General features: G+C 40.7%; 4 protein-coding genes across 4 annotated transcripts; 3 read left to right on the top strand and 1 right to left on the bottom strand.

Moving 5' to 3' along the window:
* Window positions 1–447: 447 nt before the first annotated feature.
* Window positions 448–1942, top strand: EAF02_005570 (uncharacterized protein). The gene is made up of 2 exons (XM_038901618.1): window positions 448–933; window positions 987–1942. Exons 1-2 carry the CDS (start codon window positions 618–620, stop codon window positions 1787–1789), a joined length of 1119 nt encoding a protein of 372 aa, XP_038758958.1. The 5' UTR covers window positions 448–617; the 3' UTR covers window positions 1790–1942.
* A 1181-nt stretch (window positions 1943–3123) lies between these two features.
* On the top strand, window positions 3124–3941 carry EAF02_005569 (uncharacterized protein; the record flags this gene model as incomplete). The annotated part of the gene is made up of 2 exons (XM_038901617.1): window positions 3124–3445; window positions 3508–3941. 2 exons carry the CDS (start codon window positions 3124–3126, stop codon window positions 3939–3941), a joined length of 756 nt encoding a protein of 251 aa, XP_038758957.1.
* Window positions 3942–7569: 3628 nt separating this feature from the next.
* EAF02_005568 (uncharacterized protein) lies at window positions 7570–8698 on the top strand (the record flags this gene model as incomplete). The annotated part of the gene is made up of 2 exons (XM_038901616.1): window positions 7570–7580; window positions 8521–8698. The coding sequence occupies 2 exons, from the start codon at window positions 7570–7572 to the stop codon at window positions 8696–8698; spliced, it is 189 nt and encodes a 62-aa protein (XP_038758956.1).
* Window positions 8699–9819: 1121 nt separating this feature from the next.
* Window positions 9820–11454, bottom strand: EAF02_005567 (uncharacterized protein; the record flags this gene model as incomplete). The annotated part of the gene is made up of 1 exon (XM_038901615.1): window positions 9820–11454. One exon carries the CDS (start codon window positions 11452–11454, stop codon window positions 9820–9822), a length of 1635 nt encoding a protein of 544 aa, XP_038758955.1.
* Window positions 11455–23783: the final 12329 nt, after the last annotated feature.

Raw genomic sequence — 23783 nt, 5'->3', positions numbered from 1 at the left:
CAACGGACTTCCTGCCTGCTTGGCGATACTTAGGGCGTGTATCACATCGCTTTTCAAATTCGCATCTGGATTAACTTTAGCAGATGGGAAAGGAAAAAAATCCGACTTACTTTCGAGTTGGCTTGACTTTGATAGATGGAACTGGTATGACTCTACCTTTGATGCAGATTGGAAGTCGAAGACGTTAACATTGAAGACAAAAATCACAACTAACTAACTAGTTTTGTGGGAAGCTGTGACATTATAGAGTTTAAGTATTGAGTAATCAAAGAATCGAAATGTTAAAAAGCGGGTTCGTGGGGACAGCACATTGAAAGTCCTAAAAAGGTCTGGATCACTCAATAGTGTTACAAATTTTCGATTTCAATTTGAATTGATCGAGTTTCGAGTTTTAGATAGTCCTATATCCGAGCAAGCCTGCTCTGATATGTATCTTCGGAGTCCGCAAAAGTTTCCGGACGGTGACACGATCATAAGTGAGTCGTGGGTGACGATGGGATTGATGTGTATATAAGAACAACATGTAATCCATCAACTATCTTAATCGCATCATCAGATTCTCTACAGACAAAGCGATTTCCACCACCTCAAAACTCCTTTCAAAATTCATCGCAATCATGACCGGTATGAGAGTTGCTCAATTGTTGGAGCAAGGAAAGCCTTTGAAAGTCACGACCATTGAGAAGCCAACTCCAGGACCAAAAGATGTTCTCGTCAAAGTCGAGGCCGCTTGTCTTGTTCCAAACAGTGCCAATGTCATAACAAAAGGTCCAGGCCTTTATTTTACCTTGCCGGAGTTACCAAGTGTTTTCGGTTTGGATGCTGCCGGTGTTATTGAAGCTGTGGGAGAAAATGTTGTTGGGCTAAAGGTCGGGGATCGAGTTTATGTCGACCCGTACATAAGTTGTGGCTCCTGCAAACCATGTCGAAAGGGTAAGTCGGGCGGAATACCGAGCATCTTTGTGTTTTCTGCTAACGAATAGCAGGGAGGAAGGATTTATGTGTCTCGGCATGCCTACGTGCGTACTTCGGAAGTGCAACCCCAGAAGGAAAGGTAGTTCTTAACCAGTATCCCATTGGTTCACTTTCACAATACTTGTTATCACCTGATGCCAATATTGCCGTGATCCCTCCCTCGATCGACATCAACACCGCAGCTCGATTTGGCTACATCGGTACTTCGTACGCAGGTCTGAAGAAATGTGGAATGGGACCTGGAAAGACACTTGTAATCAACGGTGTGACAGGTACTTTAGGATATGCCGCCGTAGCGATTGCTCTTGGTTTTGGTTGTACAAAGATTCTGGGCATCGGACGCAATAAAGAACGTCTCGCTGAGATCGAAGGAATGGCTACGGAGGGACGTATTGCTGTCCGTTTCACTGAAGATGAGGGAGATCTCATCCAATGGATTAAGGAACAAACGAATGGATCAGGTCCCGATGGTCTTTATGATTGTCTTGGTAATGGTGGTGATGTAGACGGTACCGCTAAACTGATCAGCGCTATGAAGCGTGGTGGAAGAGTAGCATTGGCTGCTGGTGGAGTACCTGGTGATATCACTCACACTTACGCCGAACTCATGATGCAGGACGTTAGTGTTAACGGGACACTGTGGTTTACCAGCGAGGAGATAGATGAGTGCATCGAGTTGATTGGAGCGGGAGTCATTGACTTCTCATTCCTCAAACACAAATTCTTCTCATTGGATGAGGTCAATGATGCGTTCAAGACTGTAGGAGACCGTCCTGGTGGAGCTTTGAATGTTATTGTACAGCCACAGGCATAGAACCAACTTCATAGAAGAACGGTTTAGATAGAAAATGATACAACGCACTTATATCTCCTTTAACATTCATCCTGATTTCACAAAACTGTGTCTGTCAGAACTAAACCTCTTAGTGGTGCTTAGTCAAAACATAAAATCAACCCCATCACTACGCACATTAGCCTCCCACTTTAACTCACGAAAAATACCTCATGGAAAATTGTCTTTGTGCCGTTCAATTTTGAGATAAATTTTCAGCACAACGGTGTGGGAAAACCCCATTTCCGATTAGTTAACCTACAGAGACGATGCTGTTCACAATAAAAACCTTGCCCATTCATCCATTACCATTATAAATTGTCAGTTTCATCTGCACTAACCTGAACCTTTCCCAAGTAGAAACTACAATGAAACCATTACCATTGCTTACAAACCTCTCTCTATCTAGGATATTATCTTCAATTGCGTTTTGTTCTTCAATCTAGGTCGATCACTTGGAATATCAGCAAGTTACGTTCGGCTTTATAGTTAAGCATTAGTAATGTCTTAGCTGTTTCAATTCGTGGCTTGAAGTTGTTTTTATCTTGGCTATGTCTATAGAGAGAAAGCGGCGAAGGACCGGCTCCTCGAATTTCTTTTATACATATCTGTAGAGAAGATGAGTGCGTTGTATTGGTTTGCGAAGGATACGGATGACACAGTACATACGATAGTAGATCCTAAATATCAATATTGTATTCTATTTAAAGAGCTAGCTATCATATACAAGTAATAGGCCTTAAAATAAGGGTTACCGAAAGAGCTAGTCTCTTTCACATTCGCTTAGGTTTAGTACATGGACATTGAATTGAAGTCATTTACCTACGTTCATACAGTGTGTGCCAGACTCCGTGCGCTTCTTAAAGACGTGTAGTGAAACTTTTATATATGTTCGTAAGAGAAGTTGACTGATATGTGGTGACCGTAAACATATCAATGAACTTTTAATAATACCTTTGCTAGAATACCTGAGACCGAAGACCGCAGAGATGAACAAAATGTGTGTGAGCCGGCTGGGCGTAGTCATTGAAATATTCTCTTGACTGAACATCTGGCTTGAATGGAGCTCATTGTTATTCAACGCTACGAGAGTCTTGTTGGTGAACCAAGTTTGCAAAATCATACAATTATACGGCAATTCTCTATCCCGAGGTCGCTCGTGAACATACATAATAGGTCAGAAAATTCTCACAGAACCGAAAATGATTCATTGTCTCACTAGTGTCAATCTTCACGATCGCCGCATTAATACAAGTTGTTATTTATATAAACTTGTGTAAAGTTCCCCTTGCAAACAAAACAATCACATCAACGTCATGGGATCCCCCGACATCAACGCTGCGATGAATGCTCCAAGCGTTCCAGTCCTTTCGACCTTCCCCAAATTTCCCCTCTTCCCTAAGGAAATTCAACTTAAGATATGGTTCCATGCCCTTCCAGACGGACGAATGTTTTATGTAGGTATATACGGAGTATTTCCGCCTCCACGGCCTCATGCACTGTATGATGTGAGTCCAGAGTCTCGCGGAGTGTTTCTCAAACATTCCAAAAGACTCCCTACTCATACCGCGGGTTGTGTTTACGCCAAATGGAGTAAAGATCCTATCTTTTACAGTCCATTAAGAGATACAATCGTTTGTGAATCCGATATGCCACGCACGTGCTGCTCGATGGCTCCAGAAAAAGACTTCTCTCCCAAGACCTGGATTGTTGTGACGAGAGGAAAAGGTTTTTCGCCGAACTTCGTCACGTAGGCGTTCTAGCGGATTGCCAACAGTACGCTATCCCAGCTGGAGATTGTCGTTTCGATACTATTGATCGTGATTTGATGTTGAGCGATGGCAACATGTCTTTCTACGCACAACTCTTGACAGATTGTCCAATGCTTAAGTCTTTCAGTTTTGTGATTGGATCCAACGCCGTCCAAAAAAAGGTCAGAGAAATTCCAGGAATGCGATCTGCAAAGGCGAATTACTGGAAAGAGACAATATTGGAGGAATTCTATCAAGAAAAAATGGAAGAGATACGAAACGTTGTTGAAAAGTGGAAACAATTGCATCCTGAAGCAATCGTTCCTCAAATTGAGATAGTTTACGCTGCAACGGACGCATTTTCAGGATCAATATCAAAATGAGATAATGGGAATATGATTGTTCTTCAAGGATACTATTACCAGAGATTATCAGGTTGTATCAATAAGGTGTTGGGACGAATTTGGGACTGGGAGGGAAAACAATTATGGTGATGGTGTTTTCGCATGCGAGTGATAGGTCTCTTGGGAAATTGTGGATATCAATTCAGGAAGCTATAATAAGAAAAGCAAAATACACGCATTCTCTTTCTAGAAATCCGTAGTGAAACTTATGAAAATCCTGTGACTGTCCAGATATTCAGATGACCTTTTGACAAGTGAGTGATTCAACAATCGATCTCTATAGTCAAGTGTATTACTTTAAGACCTCTAAACTTTCACTCCTCATATATTCCGTCGAGTTAACTAAACCTTGGCTAATCAACATTACACATGACCTTCCGACGAACAAATCTGACTACCTACACAAGCCTTTACCAATTACCAGCCGTACAAAAGACTTTCTTACACTTAGCATTGATCTACATCTCAAAACTCCAAGAGAATCAACATGCTAATCTCACATTAAACCTACCGCGGAGTTTACGCATGTGAAATATGAATCCAGCCCATGGCTGTCGATTTTATCAATTGTGAACAGGAAAGGAAGCCGGGCAGTTGATCCTCGATTCTGCTCTCCTGATATTTTCGAGATCAGGACGGGTGTTTACTCTTAACCTTTAGGGCATGTCAGGTATAGGAAGGATATGACATTAATAAGGAGAGTTCAGCCAGTGGTTTATTCCGGAACATGAATTTTTCTTTTTACAGAGATATCACTTATACACTGTACCTACTTATCGGCCATTCACAATATGGCCAACCACCTTAGGCGTGGTTAGCAGAATTTATCGATATAGCCGACAAGTACGATACCTATACTTTTATATTTTCACTCGTGTAATTATCTTGATATCTTTCTCCGAGTGAAACTTAGTCTCCTCATCCTCGAAGGCTGTGTGGTTTAGAAGTAAAAGGGTCATACATGATATAAAAGGATGAAAGATAGTATCCCTCAATTAGACGATATTTCAACCTACCGCATGCATTCACCGCCATCAAATATCAATATTCTTCATTTCAACTCAAAAACATCAGATAACAATTTCGGTATAATACTAACACTCAGATTGTGACAAATCTTATAGAAATGACAGTACTCGCAACTTCCTCAACCATATAAAAAGGTCTACCCTCCAATCAAAGTTCGGAATATAGCAAATCTTCATTTTCTATCTCTTTTTTCGACTCCTACTGAAGCCAAAATTCACGGATTTGACTGCAAATAACGAAAGTTGCGGTGTTTTATATACCTAGGTACTTATCCTTTTTTTTCTCCCATTTCATAAAACTTGTATATGTATGGGTATCTGACAAATTTCTAGCGCTGAAATGTAGTTTACATTCCCGATAACTGAGTGAATCAAACTCTCATAGTCCCGCTTCATCTATGCGTTTCCCTCGAAATTTGGAAATCCTACTGCCTATAAAACCTACCAATCTTCCCAGAACTCAATCTCAAACTCAAATCCTAAACAAGATCGAAGGGTAGAGGAAGCCCCAGAGCTCCCAGCCCAGATCGCGATGATACAAAACTTATAATACACATCTCCAAAAAACGACCCGAGTTAATAAATCTAGAAATCAAAGATGAGAAAGGATGAGCAATGGTGAGATGAAATGCTAGTGACGTGACAATAACAACAACATTCGACAACGGGACTGCTATTCCAAGCAGCGAGCAAGTAAATGCATGTAACATAATAACAAATTCCTCTCGCCTATTTCAACACTCCCATCACTATTTATTTATTCATCACTCTATACCTAGCTTAACACTCCCCAAACCCTCCTATCTAAATAGGTACCCAGCATTAAATTCCCATTAAATTCCCATTCCTCTCCCCTCCCTCCACTCACAATTTCCACCCACAATTTTCAACACTGAACTATCAGATATCTACCAGATACCTATCCATCACGACTCGTAGTCATCATAGAACACTATTAAAGCAATATAGGTAGGTACAGAGAAAACAAACTCACAAGGAGAAGAGAATATGAGTTACATGGATATCTAATATCCTCGCTTCTTCTCCCTTCTCCCTTCTCCCTTCTCCCTTCTCCTCATTTCTCATTTCTCCTTACATCTTATCCAAGATCTCATCCCAGATCTCCGGAAAAAAAAATTTACTTTTTTTTAATACATCCAGACATTCATCTTCCCATCTTCCCATCTTCCCATCTTCCCATCTTCCCATCTTCCCATCTTCCCATCTTCCCATCTTCCCATCTTCCCATCTTCCCATCTTCCCATCTTCCATCTTCCATCTTCCCATCTTCCCATCTTCCATCTTCCCATCTTCCCATCTTCCCATCTTCCCATCTTCCCATCTTCCCACTCCTCATTCTCCAACCTCCAAACACTACAGATTTCCTTTCCTTTTCTTTCCTCATCTCATTTCGAATCCAAATTCACCAGACTACTTACTATATATAATCTAAACAAATTACATCAAAAATTAATTAAACACACAAACACACATATAAATACATACACCATAAATATTATCCTCTCCTCTTCTCTCCTCTCCTCTCCTCTCCCCTCCCCTCCCCATTTCCACAATATCCACAATCTCCACGTCCATGAAATTTTCCTTCTTTGAAAGTCAGATTCAGATTCAGATTCCCAGAGATTCGTAAACTTCTCTTCTCTTTATAGAAAGTATATATACATACATATATTCATACAAACCAATCAACCAACAAATAATAAATAAACAGACAAACAAACAAATAAACAGACCCATCCATCCATCCTCCCAACACCCCATAAAAAACCCCTCCCCTCCCTTCCCTCTCCTACTATCCACCACCATCTCAGAAAAAATCATATTATAACATACACACATACATACCTAATACATCGAAAACCCTCCATTTAATACCCCCTCATTCAGACCCCCTCATACACACAAAACTAACATCACCATACCACCACACTACTATACTACAAGCCTTACCCTTTCATCTCAACTAGTGATAATTACACCAGTTAATATAATATATACAATCTAATAGAACGATAATACAAACCTAATAATAAAAAATACAAAATACCTATACATATACATAGATATAGATATAAAAAGCAACAAGATCCGACAATGAAATCAAAAAGCTCACTTGGTATCCCCCTCTCACCCCCCTCTCACCTCCCTCTCACCTCCCCATCAATATCCACCATCACCTAATCAAAACCTCCCAATCCCCATTCCATCCATTATCTGCATCCGCCTTCCTCCACCCATCTCCAACTCAAAACCATCACTCCAAATAATCTCTTATACCCCAAAAGATCATTCAAAACTTACAAAAATCTCAAACTACACAAACCCATATATATAATTCATTAAATACCTATCGAAACGCATTTTAAAACACACCACAAGAAATCCTCCCAACCAACCAATCAACCAATTAATTAATCATTTACAATCCCTCTAATAATCTCTCAGATCCCGTTTAAAATTCCGCATTCTTTCTATATAAACCTCCTTCCTTTTCCTCCTTCTCAGATCCTTTACTGTAGATGCTAATTAACAATTTTTCTTTCAATATCAAGGAGTTTATGTTAATTAGGTATATATCTTTTTAAACCTTTTCCCCTCATTTCCATTTCCATTTCCCATCTTCATTTTCCAATTGCCCCCATACGCATACACTTCCTCCATATCCATTCACTCCTCCTCCTCACATCCTCAAATCATCATACCAAAATAACCATCGTAAACCAACAACACCACTACCAATACCAGCATAGTCCTACCAATACTAATACAATCCCCCTTCCAATCCCCCTTCCAATATCCAACATCCAACCACATCCCTTAACGAACAATCCAAAAATCATTATCATCTCCCATCTCGCATCTCGCATCTCGCACCTCCCAAAAACGAAAATCAAAAAACGATATCCTCAAATATAATCCCACAAAAAGCTAATTATAATTCCCCATCCATCAATCCCCACCAAATCTCCCTCTTTCTCTCCCTCTTTTTTACGTCCCCTCTTCCACCCCTCCCTCCATCCATTTAATCTCTCTATCCTCAAAACTCAATTCCCTTCACTCTCAATGCTCACATCATCACTCCCACTCCATCTACTCACACCAAACCAAACCAAACCACTCAATGCTCAAACCCGCTCATCTCCCCCTATACTAACTCCTTCCTCTTATACCAACATCCCCTCTCTTTCCCCTCCCCTCATAACCCCCTCACCAATCTCACCAATCTTCTCCTCCCAAAAAGCAAAACAAACTCTACTAAAAATCTATCTCTTTATTTATCTATCTTATCATCCTTTACTTTTTATTCTTTATTCTTTATTCCCTACTCCCTACTCCCTACTCCCTACTCTCTACTCCCTACTCCCTACTCCCTACTCCCTACTCTCTACTCCCTACTCCCTACTCCCTACTCCCTACTCCCTACTCCCTACTCCCTACTTTCTATTACTTATTCTCTACTTTTTACTCTTTTCTTTTTCTTTAAAGAAAAAATAAATAATTAAATAAAGAAAGAAAAAGAAAAGAAAGAAAAGAAAGAAAAGAAAAGAAAAGAAAAGAAAAGAAAGAAAAGAAAAGAAGAAGAAAAAGAAAAAGAAGAAGAAAAAGAAGAAAAAAGAAGAAGAAAAAGAAGAAGAGAAGAAGAAGAAAGAAGAAAAAGAAGAAGAAAAAGAGGGGGTAATTAGATAAAAGAAGAGAGAAAAGTAAGAACTGTATTTATTCTATTATATGAAGTAAAATGGAGGAGTACACAAGAAAAGGAGGAAGAGTTAATGAAAATCTATTTGAGATAGATACTTGAGATAGAGGCTGTAGCGGACTTTACCCCTTGTTTACCTAGGTATTATTCGTCATACCATTCATTCATCCATTCACCCCGCACTCACTCATATTACACTCTCCTCACTTGCATCACATCTACAACCTACAACCAACAACCAACAACCAAATCATCACAAAACATACAAAGCGATGACCGGAAAGATAATCTTAAAAAGAATGGTATTTCATATTGCTACAAATATATCCTCACTTAAACCCATCTCCCCTATCCTGTCTCATTCACCCCACTTATTCGCACATTTCAAGAATTTCCCTATTCTTTCCATCACAACCCACAATCCGTGTCCCCCATATTCCAGCCTGGTATTTCCTCCAAATCTGATCAACAGGTTCATATTCTTATATCCCCCAAACTCGAAAAAAAAAAAAAAAAAAGAAAAGTAACCCAGGCATATAATCATATCACAATTTCCATTTAACCATTCCATCCCCAGTATCAGAATAAAGAGCAAAAAAGTCCAAACATATATCCCCAATCCATTGCATTCCCCTCAGACCCATCGAAAATCCCTCCCTTTCATTCGGAAAAGCATCCAGGTTTCACTCTTATTCCACAACTTGGGACTTGTGACAAACTTGTGACAATAAACTGATGAATGACAAAGTCAAACAATTCCAAAGTATTGAAAATACAAGAAAATTTCCCTGGATGCAATTCACGAAGAAGTCAGAACCCCCCAAAACGAAAGAAAATGAAAATGGAATTGTTATATCGAATGAAGGATAACCTTGAGACTGAAAGCTCAAAAAGTTCCTCCAAAATTAATTAAGAAGTTTGTTTCTCGAAAAGTATTCATCATCTTCGTCAAAAAACTAGCAATTGCAAGCAAGAAAACCCCGATTCCTGCATCGAAATATGCACAATGTCGAATGCAATATCAAATTGTTCTTTTTGTTCGACAAGTTAAAGTAGAGATCGGATAATCAATAAATGGGATCTACCCATCAAGTGATTTACTCAAAACATCTTAAAAGATGGAGCTTTTGCGTTTCTCAGCGCTAGTGAGAACAAGCATTGGTGCTTTCTTTTGAATAGCAGCTACTTCAGGCTTCTTTCCAGCATTCTTAAAGACGGCAGCAAAGCTACCACCAATTTGTTCATCACCAGAAACACTCTCAGCAGTGAATGATTCAACTGACATGACTGACTTGATTTCAAGAGAGTTTTGTCTTGAAGTAGGGCGGTTAGAACCAATGGCACCATGTTGAGATGTACGAGAGCTTGGTGGACTTGGACGACCTGAAAGACTTCCACTTCCACTACGGCCAGAATCCGAATCATTATCGTCAGCTGAGAATGACATCTCACCATCTTCAGATACAGGTGACATGCTACCTGATGCACTACCTGGTGCCCTTCGACGTTCCAATCCAGCACGGACAAGATTGTGAACAGCACTTCGACGAGTTCGAGTAGCAAAGTTCTTGGAACCCTCAAACTTGGCAGTTGGCTTAGATTTCAATTCTTCAATGGGTGGTGGACCACGTGGTTGTCTGACTGGATGTTCACCAGCCCGTCCTGCACCTGGACCAAATCCGGTTTGGGTTGGAGTACCTGGGAAAGTAGATTTTGGTAATCCAGCCGTTTTTGGACCATCCAAAGAAACCTCACCAGACATAGACATAGCCATAGACTTTGAGCTACGATGTCCTCTACGGAAAGCACCAGCAGATGGTGGAGGCAAAGGAGCATGGTCTTGTGGTGGCGATGCAGATTTCTTTGGTGGACTGATTGACCTTGTGAAAGATGGTGCGTCGGATTGTGGTGGTGGAGACACTTGGAATCTTGGTGTGCCAGGTTGTTGTGGTGGAGAATAGCTCACCCTTTGTTCAATTGGTGACTCGACATATTGTTGACTGTTATCCATGAAATAGGTTTGTTGTCCAGTCATGGGGTTGTAGTACGAGTAAACACCAGGTTGGGCTCCGGGAACAGGTGTGATGATTGGTTGCATGTTTTGCTTCATTTGCTGTTGTTGATACATTCCCATGTTTTGTGGGGTGATTGGGGGAGTTGCGTATTGTCCATTCAAACTCATTTGTTGAGCGGCAGCTTGAACGTTCATCAATTGTTGCTGAAGACGTTGTTGTTGTTCTGCGAGATACAAATTGGTAGCAACAAGCTGAGCATACAAATTTGGATCCATTCCTTCATGTCCATCATCAAGTCGAATCTCGGGAGTGGAAAGAACTTGTTCGGGAACAGAGTACATCTGTTGATGATTCATTTGATGGTTTTGTTGATTGAATGGAGCATATCCTGAAGTCTTTGGTCCATTATCGGCATATCTGCTCGAGTTCATTCCATTGTTACCGGTGTTGTGTTGAACTTGGGTTGGTGGAGCAGTTGATGGAAAGTTGGCAGAAGTAGCAGATTTTGGTGCAGTTCTCAAACCTGCGAGTAAATGAGAACGAGATGTTCTTGGAGTTGGTGCACCGTTGTCTTGAGAATCGAGAGTCTTGCCAGTGGGTTCAAATGAAAGACGTTTGATGTTGGAACCATTAGCAGCTCTTCTAGCAGCGAAACCAGTAACTGGCATACCCAAGCCATTGCTGGAAGGGAAGTTGTTGTAAGACATCTGAGCAAGACCGCCTGCGTCCATTTTGATGTTTTTTTGTACAATTGAAGGGTGATATTGTAAGTTTGGGTGTGAAGGTAGGAATCGTTCGATTCGTAGAATGATGAAGGATCAATTATCGAAGAGAGTGTATTGGTGTCGATGAACTGATCGTGTAAGGATTGATTGTCAGGTCGACCTGAGTGAGCAAGGGACGGGAATTGTATTAGATAAATTAAGATGATTCGAAACAAGATATTATCGAATGCGTATTGTACGTAAAGTCGAAGGAGTTTCGATGTAATTATATTGTTTTGCTTTGTAAAATGTAATTCTGTAAGAAGAAGCTCGAATGTTGTGTGGTGAGATGAGGTGGTGGTGTAAAAGATAGGCAAGCCTTTTCTTTTCACACAAGCAACAAACAAATCGTCGTAATGAGAGATGAAATGTGTGCGAGAGAATGAAGGTTAATGGAAACGATTCTTGTCGAAGATGTAAAGGAATTTTGATAGTTGAAGAGATAACTTTTTGATGGGTGAATCCAAGAAAAGAATTGATGAATCTTCAATGTGAACAAAAAAGACCCCCCGAAAAATCCGAACAAATGGATGTAAGTGTGTATTTTCTCGGTCGCGGACTGATAAAAATGGCCTGGCCTTGTCAAACTTGAGTTTTTAATTCTTTTCTTCTTCTTCTTCTTCTTCTTCTTCTGGTATCGATGACGATGATGAGTTGATTTCGCTTTGGATGGGAATATTACAGAGTGTGGGGATTGAATGTGTTGTATGTAGTATCTCTATTTGATGGAAAGATGTGAAGAAGGAAGTGATATCTCAAAGTCAAGTCAAAAGACGAAGATGACGACGACGACCACGAGCACGACAACAAAAAGCTTTGATTGAGAAGGAAGTCTCGAATGAGAAGAAAATAAAAAGGAAGTAAGGGTTTTTTTCTCAATGTGAAAGGATTGTCGAAGGACTTTAAATTCTTTTTGGGGGGAGGAAAGAAAGAAAATAGGAAGAATAAAATTGAAATTGAAATTGATGCGTTTTTGTGCGTGTGTGTGTGTGGGTGTGGGTGAGTGAATAAGAAGAGTGAAGAGTGTGGAGAAATAAGAGAAGGTCTGGGTGGATGATGAGTGGAAATGGTGAAGTTGAGTGGATGAGGAATCACTCGAGTTTAAGTGTGAATGGTCGAGTGAAGGTAGGTGCGTACAGTAGCGGATTATTGTGGTCGTGGTTGCTGCTTGATGTATGTATGTAAGTGAAGTATAATAATACTACTAGGGGGTACCTAGGTCAAGGGTAATATCGAGGGCGAGAAGAGAGAAGAGAGAAGAGAGAAGAGCGAAATAAGAAGAGGAAAGTCAGAAAAGTCTCAATGCCAAGTGTATGCGTGTATAAAGTACAGTGCGTATTTTGGACTGGAAAGACCCAAGAAGTATACTTTTATGGAGAATGAGGGAAAAGATGAACCAATCGAATCCCATTCTCCATTCAAAATAATGCCTTGAATAAATTGAATTTCAATCAAGAAAAAAAGGGCTCGATCAATCAATAATAAAGAAGGGCCCGGAATGATCCTTTTTTAGTCTAGATATGGTATATGTATGGTATATGTATGGTATGGTGTATGGTGTGTAGTATCTTGATCAATGTAAACGCGTCAAGAAGGCAGGCAAATGCAAGTACCGTAGACAAAAGAGGTGAGTGGAATGGAACGAACGAGGGGGGAAAAAGAAAAGTGTATCTAGCTAGTATTGAATATCAATAACGAGCTGAGTAACGAACTAATCAAGAAAGGAAGAAAGAGATCCTGGTTAACTTTGATATTTGATTGTTCTTCTTTATGTATCTACCTAGGTATGTATCTATGTATTGATCCATCTACCCATCGAGAGGCAATAACACAACGATGAAAAGTATCTCAAGATTCCCATCCCAGAGTCAAAGATCCCCAATACCCAAATCCAGGAAAGGAATGAGATTGTCCTCTTTCGCCCGGAGCCATGAATGAGATCGTCTCCATTGAGCGAATGAGATTAACGAATTAGTCCTCTCACGTCGAAGGCAAAAAAGAGGCGTTCCAACTTCCAATGAGCGACACGAGAGAGTGACTAGGGAGGTTTCCCTATTTTCTTAAGCTTGCATCTCCATCGACCTAGGGACACATCCTAATGAACGCTCGACAGGTCCCCCTTCACCAAAGTTAAAGAAGGTGGTGTAACAGGGTCGACAGACTCTGCTTACATCTGGATTCTTGATCGTTATTTTTTTCTCTTCCATCCACTCTTCCTCATTGGGTCACTCACGCTATCCAGCATATCCGAAAGTAGCGAAAAAGTCTTTGCTCGAGAGTGAGCATGGATGATCTCTTAGTAGGTTTGATCAACAAAGATCCCTTGTCATACCTAGGGATTATTCAAAGGGACCACGGTGATTTTTAATTTAAAAAAAGAGCTGATGTGGGGGAATCTTCCGTGTACTCTTTGTCGCAGATTTTGTTAGTGTCAGCGATGAAAGTCTTATCAATCTCTTGTCCGTCTCTCTTTAATGGAGGTGGTGTGGGATAGATGGCATATGGAGGGTGGGAAGAAACGTGGAATTCGGAGATTCTATTTGGTGAAGAACGATGCAAAGGGCGGTGTGGTGGGAAGTAAGGGAAAAGTTACTCGACATTTGAACATCGAAATCGAAATCAAAATCAAAATCAAAATCAAAATCAAAATCAAAATCAAAATCAACATCGAGTCTCGAAGGTTTGATTGGCATGAATATCGATGTTCGATGAGCGAGGGAGGGAAAAGCCTCGTTGAGCTAACTTTAGCTAACAAAATTAGCTGTATGTACGAAGTAATGGTCGTTTTCTAGACATCTAATTTAAACAAGCTAGATACCAAAGGGGAATCATCAAGATCCTTTTTTGTTGACATGATCATCTAAGATACCTGGTGCCACGAAAACCATATTGACAGGTTCCACTTCGATTAATTGGTTACAATAGTTTCTCGCGAGCGAGTTGATTTTTCACAGTTCTGGAGCCAACTTTTCAAGACGAAGACCAGAGGAGAAACGCGAGCCCCAGCCAGCCGAAGATACCGTGAAGAAGTGGTTCAATAGTGCACAGAACCGCGTACGAGAAGTGACTAAGGATGACTCGAAAGAGTGCCGCACGTACGGGTACAACGGGTACGAAGTCGATGATTTAAAAAGGGTAGTAAAGTTTCACGGGGGGAAGGGAAAATCCTTCGAGCCCTTCGACCGTTTGGCGGGACCGATCAAGTGGAATCAAGGGGACGAAGCCTATTGCATAAATTTCAAATGGCTGCTTGAACTTGTGATGAACCTAAATCTCAACGATTTCGAGCCACGGAACGCTCTCAAACACGAGCTTCCCCTAACTAAATTATCACTTCCACCAAGACTTGACCTAGAACGCTCAATATCTCATATCACCTAATCATTCATCTATGTATATACTCTGTATATAAAACATCCATATAAAATATATAAATCAACACCATAACTTCACGTCTCCACTCCAGTACACCCAAGACGCGTACATATCGCGTGGCTAAGTCTCCCACCCATAAATCTCATCAATTTTCGAACCGGTACCTCCACCTCGATTCCCAACTAGGAGTTTTTCGCTACAAAAGATACTGTTCGGAGTACATACTGTTCGGAGTACTGTGCCACAATCTTGCTTAAAGGTGGATCCACACACATCTTCGGAGTCACACTTTTGCACTCTTTCCCGGTTGTGAGGGGACACGCAAAGGCCTGGATTGATTGATACCTTGAACCGAAGAGGATCCTCCTTCGTCCACGGCATTACTGAGCCCAAGGTCTCACTCACCACCAGTACACGATATTGACGATGCGAATGTACTCCGTATCAGCTCCATCCCATCTCATCACTCTCATCAATATCGCTCTCTCATTACGATGCGCACGATGATGAGCATCCATATCTTGCACGCCTCTCCGGATTATCCATCACGGAGCCGAGAAGTGAGCAGTGCTTGAGAATGTATAGTGCAACGTCTTGCTCGTCGTGAAAATCCAATCTATCTAAGGAAAATAAGGACAGTGAATGGAGTCGCTACCGATGCAAGCTTGTCATCATGCCTAAAGAGTACTCTGTCTGGCGAGCCTGAGCTGATCCCTTCTCCACATTCATAATGTACTTCGTACACGAAGCATCGCGACGACGCACGGGATCAACGATTTGAGAGTGCTTGTTTCAAAACATCTAATCTCATCCATGTGTTTTTACACAAGTTACATATCTAGGTAGGGAGATATGTGTTTAGTGATGTTCTAATCAATGCTTTCTCATACATTGTAAGATACATTGTAGAGTCTTACATCTTGGTAACCATCTTGGTAATAAATAACCTTGTTCTGGATAAATTCAACATTTCTGTCGGTAGGAAATTATTCGAATTAAGGTTATCATTCTTCCTTGAGAATTACCACTCCCTCCCGGTGTCCCCTTTTTCATCACACCCTCAATTATATACTCCGTATTGTCTCTAGGATACCTATTCGTGATATTCTTCGCATGACATTTTCTCATTCGCAAACAGCGCCAAGTTCAAGCAGCCACCAGTGATCAGTAACCACAATATCTACTTCCCAGACACCAATTACAGCATCCAATCCATCCTCGGGCTGTTCACTTTATTGTTTATTCATCCATGCAGAACAATGAAGAAACTGATCAGTTCATTGGATATCGCGCTCCCTCAGGGCTGAAGCATTCTCACCAATCCCAATCGTTCACATTTTATGCACATGCATCTCGCCATCTTCCATGGCATTTGACATACCTACCCAGGTTACCTAAGCTCAAGCTATTTATGTCCACGAACAATCTTCCTCACTAGATACCTATTTACCTACCTACCTCTGCCGTGAATCCTCCGAAATATGCAAGTAAGTAAGTAAGTTCATCGCTTCCCGCGCACCGATCGATGTACAGTATACTCAACCTCGTATTTGTCGATCCCTCCCTCCCTTCCACATCACTCATCGCCTCTCCTACATCCCCTCTTCCTCCCGCGTCTACACCCAAAGTATCCCATCAAATCATCCCATTGCTTCCTTCCTCACAACCTCACAAGTGCATCAAAAAGCGCGAGGCCAATGCATCTCATCAGGGGTCGCACCACACCACACCATCTCCTCTTCCGCATCAATTCTCCCGCGAACATCAATGCTTCTCCGCCAATCAATCTCGCTGACTGGTTTTTCTTCGTCCTTTCCTCATGCATTTACCCATCCACCAGCGCTTAGAGCCTCCAATCCGTGATGGGAAATGCGACGTGGGTATCACGCTTTGGGTGGGTACTTATTCAGTATTTATTTTACATGTATAGTTATTGAGCTCGTTGTGATGAACTACGAGACTACTTACTGTGTACTTTATTGATTATTGGATGGTCGCATGTAGGTCGTTTGGATTTCTTTCGGTAGGTAGGTAGGTACCTTGTGTATATCGTATCGTATGATTAACTACACTATCTACCCCAAAGAAATTCTCCATCTTCTTGTTCGTAGATAGAGAATACCAAAACCTTCACCAAAGTACCTACTCAATACACAAGTAAGTAAATCCCCCAAACCAATCGTTTAATTTCCTCTTCGAGCCCCAAGCACCAGCTTTTCATAATTTCACGCCTGCCCCGAGTACCTTTCTCCTCCCAACCAACTCCAACTCCTGAATACTAACTAACAGACCAACTGACTAATCCACAGATCAAATACTGCCCAGACTCATAAATGCGAGACCCTGATCTTCTCCGTCTCAGACAGAATGACAGCTATCTACACTTCCCTCGCCCGTACCTCTGGTTCCCTGCCAAGAAGACTGGATATCCAGGATAATTGTAAGGTCTTATGTTATGAGTGTTTATTTATATCTTATAAGTGTTGTTGTATGATTTGTATTTATATATATAGTCATAGTAATAGTAATAGTAGGTATGGAATAGAATGAAATAGGATGAAATGGGATTTGACACATATACTAGCCACTCCGTAGAGATTGAAGAGAAACAGAAAGAGAAACAGAAATCGAGCAGGTAATCAAATACACGATACTTGTGATGGGAATGAATACGTATGTATGTATGTAGTTATGACGACGAGAAACTTGGGTCTTTGGACTTGTGGGTGTGCACGTGGAAGGGTTGCTATAAATAGATGGGTTATATTCATGTTATATTGTATGCTATGGAATTGTTGATCTTTTTCTTTCCTGTACTGTAATGAGTTTGTATATTATATTATCATCTATCTTTCGAAACGTTTCGAATCTTGGGAAAGATAATATAATAAACTATACTAAACTGAACTCGAATCAAATAAAATACTAAATCGCAATCGAAATCGAAATCGAAATCCGAAATCTACAGATAGGAAAATCCAAGATCCCATCAGCATCATATCACATCACACACATTCAAACCCCCTCCCCTCCCCCCCCCTCAAAAAAATCTAAAACACGCGCATCAATCTTCAGATTAATCCGAAGCAACTTGATTTCTAAAGATATCACCCCTTTCCCCTGTTATTCATCCGTGCATAGATAGTGTGAGCAAGATAAATAGTAAACATGGTACCAATCTCGACAGGTATAATCGCATACCGTCGGAGAAATGCGAAACACGCGGACGATTTATCTTCGCTTCGCATGAATGATTTGATGAATTGTGTGAATGGGAACGAGGCGATGTTTGAAGCGGATATTACTCTTTTGAGTACTGTGTGCTAGAGGAGGAGACACAGCCTTATCCGCATTTTGGACGGGGTCTAGGCTGGAGGTGATGGGAAGCGTTATGTGTCCTTCCTTTCTTTCTCTCTTTCGATTCGATTCGAAGCGAAGCGGTGGGGTGGGTGTTGTAGCTTGCGAGTCTAGGGAGTTTCATGAGAGAGGGTTTGAGGGGTTTTGACTTGCTTGCTTTGAGTTTACTTGAGTTTACTTTACTTGACGTTACTTGACTGCTTGACTTGACTTGACTTGACTTGACTTGACAGGTGGTGTGAGAAGTTTGGATGAAATGTTCCAGAATACTCTACACATTCTACACATTCTACTTCGTACGCAGTCTACGATCGCGAAACCCCAAACGAGGTTTGTGAAAAGGGCAAGGATTAGCTGGGTCTTATATTTATCGTAAATCAAAAAATGTAGTATACGAACTGATAACGTCGATCTGGCATTATCGATATGAGGATCTGCGGTTCTGGGACGAGGGACGAGGGAGGCTCGGAGGGAAGGGATTCTTTCGAGAAGATATCATTTGGAAGCGAGCATTTGGCGTGGGAAATTGGGATGTGCGGGTGGGGGAATTGGGAATTGGTGGGTGGCTGGTTGGTTGGTGGGAGTTTATTATATTGAGGATTTATAGGTTTTTAGGTTTTTGGGTATTCGGGTATTTAGATAAATAGGATATGTAAAAGTTGCTGATGTCATATTTATCATATTGATCGTGAGAGAGTGATTTTTCATATAAAAGTTTAAAAATAATTGAATTGCGAAATGAAGAGAAGCTTAGGTACCTAGTTGGTCCTCTTTTTTCTTTAGGGGTTCATAATCATTACAGTATTATCGTGAAATGAGAATTCTTGGTAGATGATTTTATTTATTTTATTTTATTTCATGGGTGGCTTGGAGCAGATCTTCATTTGATATGGTTATTTATAGACAGAGGGGTTTTGATAATTATGATTATGATCATGATGATGTAGTGGTGACGGTGGGTCGATCTGTCAGGAAAATAGGGTTCCCGAGAACTTTTTCGAAGTTTGGAAGTTCGTGGGATCGAAGGAGAGTGTTGAGATGGTAATTTTAATGTGGTTCGATGGCATCGATTAGTTCGTTCGTGGGAGATTCGGTGGGCGGCGAGATATGACTGCGGATTTTGGATCGTGGCGTGACAAGTAACATGTATTGTCCACGCATGTTGATGACAAATTATCCATCTCGCAGGAGAGACTTGTGAATCATCTCTGCGGATTCCAGATCGTCGTTATCAGATATTTCTCAATGGGTCTTGAGATGTCTTACTAAATCGTGTACGTAGACTGTGGACGGGCATTTCTTCTACATAACATGCTAACATCTCCATGGGATTCCGAGCACAGTATTCCAAATATCTCGCGCTGGGGACGTGGTTCAGCAAATGTCGTCGCAAAATCAGGATTGAAAGTGGAAAAAGCAAGTGCTGCCTTATTAAAGTCCATGGAGTATCTTTGATGAGTCTGGTCTATGAATTATGGTATTACACGAACTTTTTTCATCCTATCACTCTAAACTATGGAATGTCGCCACCATTTCTTACTGTCATCTTTTCGTGCATACAATTGCCAATTCGAAGTCGAATAAATATCAGTAATGCAGAATATATTAACCTTCTGCTATCCCTCCAGCGGAATTGGTAGCGACGTTACGATGCTGGCTTCCCGGCATTTTGTGCATGATTGGTAATTATTTGGGTACGATGTCAGAGTGAAAGGATGGCTGCGGATTTTATACCTGAGACTTGACTCAGAGGGAGTGAATCGAAGAATAATGAGGTAGGAAGAGTGTGCTTCGTGCTCTGGAATTGGCAAGGCGGACTACTATTATTCCTCAGTCTGGATCTCCGCATATATTGTGTCCTTGGGGGTGTATATAAATCGCTCCCATCACACTTTATGCTCAAAAATCACATAGATACAAAGAGACTCCTATCACAGACTGGCAGCAGGCGACACCGAGCACCACCTGTATACATGGTTAGCAGCAATAAATACTACGAGTCGATCAGAATCTATTTCACATTTATCGCAGGATGATTTCACAGTATTATTTATTCTTCCGATGGGGATTGCGTAATGTTGTCGTTCTCAGGCCGTGATTACGTTACACTTATATGTTCCTCTATTAAATGAATAGAAACTGTTATTTCTATTGCTATTGTCATTTGCATTACCAAGTGATTTGCAGCTATATACACCCCTCTTTCCATTGCTAGTGTCTGATAGTTGAACTTTGCCTACATCATTACTTCCACCCTTCCTCGAGTTCTATGCTTGAAATGAAGAATTCGTTTCTTCCTCTCTATTTCTTCCTAGCGAAGCCATGTTCTATATACACCTGTATGTTTTGATAAGATAATTTCTAGCCTCATAGATGGGTTTTATAGAGAGTTTGCCAACTGATTCGAAGCCTCCCCCTCTGTTCTCAAAGCAGCTCATCTCAACTCTTTAAGTTCCTTCCTCTGTACTTCAGACCCCGCAAATTTGTTGCATCTCCACAGGAATGACTCGAAGTCTCGAAGTGGGGATATAAAACCACTGATGCAGCCGTGAGAAGAGTAGACACAGAGTATGTATAGACACGACACTTGACAAGAACTAGGTTGCGGAAATTGATGGGTGTTTCTTTATCACCTCACGATCAGGACCATGAGGTTGAGGGGTTTTACTTTTTGTCATGTTGAGCAGCTGGGTTTGAGTACAAACCGAAGTTGGCGATTTCAATATTCTTAGTACTGTGAGTACTGTCGATATTATTGTTGGCATTCTCGATATCGTCACTATTGGTTTTGGTATTGTTTCCTATCATTATCATTCTAGTTTTCCGTCATCGCATAATCCGAAGATTTCTATTCCTAAACCTCAAAATAGTTCCTCTAGAGAAAGACGTGCAAGTAAACAGTCAGCACTATTGAAGTATCTATCGAGCAAAGCCAGCTACCCATCAGCTTATCCCGTTCATCTTTTTCGGCTCTTGAGGAGCTACGATATGAGGTTCAATAATCTTAAATACTTGATCCTGATGTAGTAAATGATTGGGCACAAAGAATAGAAGAGGTTATCTACATTCTACTTGTATCTACATTCACGAGTAGCGGGGATGGGGAATCTTGACCATGAATTCACATACATTCTTCTCTTCAACGAGGAGAAAAAAATGGGGCATGGTGTATATAAGTCTCAACAGCACGCCTACGCTACGAAAAGTACACATGGAGAAAGCATCACATCTGAGACTGTTAAGGACACAGATTTACTCGGCACCTTTGCCCCAGACCTAAAACTAGAAAAACATTAACTCATATTCCCCTCGCACCAACCGTCAAACATAGCTGTATCATTCCATAATCACATCCATCCTCCTCATCGTCATTTCCACCAAATACTTGCTATCGTCACTTTAATTTTGTTTTCATTTACACTACGTCAAAAGTGAGATAAAATTAGGTACACACGCATGCATGGCCTCGAACGAATACGCATATGCACTTCCTCAGTTTAAAGTACTCGATCATACACATGCCCTGGATCTCTTGCACTTTTTTGATTCGGGATATACTTGCTAAGACAAACCCGACATTTTCAGTCTTAAATAGATAGTAGAGTTTGAAAATGCTGAAAGAGGAGCTGCTAAGTGGAGCGTTGAAAGAGGAACAATAATTGAGTAGTGTTATGTTACATACCCAAAATATAACAGCTAATTCGTTCATTTTACTGCTGGTCTTGCTACTGTAGTTATCTTCTCGTTAGCTTGAAGTTGTGTGGTGGGTGGTGAGTGGTGGGTGTATAAATCTACTCACATCCGAATTTAATTTACAACTCTATAACATTCTTGCGCAACAAGAAGACATCGACGATGGTCCAGTTGATTTTTGTGAATGATGGATGATGGATGGATTTCTTGTCGTAGGACTTAAGTTGACTTCCTGTATGCAGATATGTATATAAGATATTAATCATTGGTGGTGGATGTATTTACTCTTGTTTTTAATTGTTTATCGTCGTTACTTTCCAGTTGTTATCATTTTTCCATTTAGTGCTTCAAATTTCAAGAGAGAAAGGGGAATATAGAAGTGAAATCAGCGGGACCTGGTTGAAAAATCCAATACTTTGATTTCTGAGCGGATTATGTTGTGGTAAGAGGGAATGGAATGGATCGACATCTTTCCTATGTGAAAAACTAATTGGTTGTATATGTTGTACATACTGGGAAGTCTTCAAGTATCTGGGACTTTTATAGTTGGGTTTGATGTTGTGTGAGGGAAGTTGTTGTATGGGTTGATACTCAGGGGGGGGGGGGGGGGGGGAGTGGAATGAGGTATATCAAGCCAAGAACAGGCATTTCTTTATCATAATACAGGAAATACCCTATTCCCACGATCAGTTTAGGATTGGATTGTGTGTTCTCTGTTTTGGTTAGAGTCTTAAGTATTCAGGCTGTTGCGAGTACTTATGAATTTTCTAAACTCGGGGACTTGGGGAACAAGCGAAGATTTATTGGGTGAGGATTGTCGTTCTCATTGGCATTCTTCCATTTAATTAAATTTTTCGAGGGCTCTGATGCGTTTGTCCGTTTTTTTGCCATTTCTGAACTTGATTTCACTGTCGTCTTGATGAGATGTTGATTTCGGCAAGTTAGCTGAATAGGAATTTTGATACAAAATGATGCCAGTACGGAGTGTTATAGAACAGACCCACGGATATAGACAGTAGGCTCTCAGACTTGACTCCATGATGGTGTAATATCCTAATTTCTTGATATTTTTGAATCAAAAAGGCTTGAATCTGGAGAGTTTATATACCATTATTGGGATACTGATTTGAATATTGATGGATGGGCCCTTGTGGGGTCAATGAGTCCCTCTATGAATATCCGAACATGCTATGCAGCTTTACCTTATTCATATATCCACACATTTTCACTTTTGCTCGCGTACCCCATAAACTCCCCATAGATAATTACAAAGTGGAATTCCTATGTACTATATATAAAGAGGTATCGAAGAGCACAAAGTCTTTATAGAAAAACAAAACAGTATCCATACTCGAGACATGTGGTAGACGCGGCATTGATCAATATCTACACAAAGCCTCCCATCATGACGCCAAGTTTCAAAATGTGTTTTAAACCGGAGAAGAGGGAATATATAGTCAGTATTGTTATCGACTGAAACTTCTCGTTGCCATTACGACAATTTCTGTCACCTGTAGATAGATTCTCAACTCTTGTTGAATACTTATTGAAGATAGTTTGAAACCCCAAAAACCAAGAATCATACCTAGAAGATTGACCACTTAGTCCCGAAGGTATTTTTATAGGCAGTCGGAACTCACTAACCGCACATGAATCATTTGCATATGGGCTAACATCTCTAGATACAGAGAAAAGGAAGAATCGTGGATCTTTAAATACCTTCTAAGTCCCGAAATTACCTCCACTTGAAAGATTTCACAAGTTGAAGGAACACCTCTAAGTTCGAGGAATCTGTGAAAATATCAGCGATACCGGAGACGGTGCTTGATTAATTATTATACGTAATATTTACCCTGAATGTTGGGAACTTG

The sequence above is a fragment of the Botrytis sinoallii genome, assembly GCF_014898435.1.
Source record: "Botrytis sinoallii strain Bc 23 chromosome Unknown BSIN_008, whole genome shotgun sequence".
Lineage (NCBI taxonomy): Eukaryota > Fungi > Ascomycota > Leotiomycetes > Helotiales > Sclerotiniaceae > Botrytis > Botrytis sinoallii.
The sequence above is the reverse complement of the archived record's forward strand: the minus strand, read 5'-3'. Positions and strand labels throughout refer to the sequence as shown.

What these genes read in the sequence shown, in the direction of transcription:
- EAF02_005570 (XM_038901618.1), top strand. Translation starts at nt 618, where the DNA reads ATGACCGGTATGAGAGTTGCTCAATTGTTGGAGCAAGGAAAGCCTTTG. An exon ending in CTGCAAACCATGTCGAAAGG is followed by an intron (nt 934 to 986) that starts GTAAGTCGGGCG and finishes AACGAATAGCAG; the next exon opens with GGAGGAAGGATTTATGTGTC.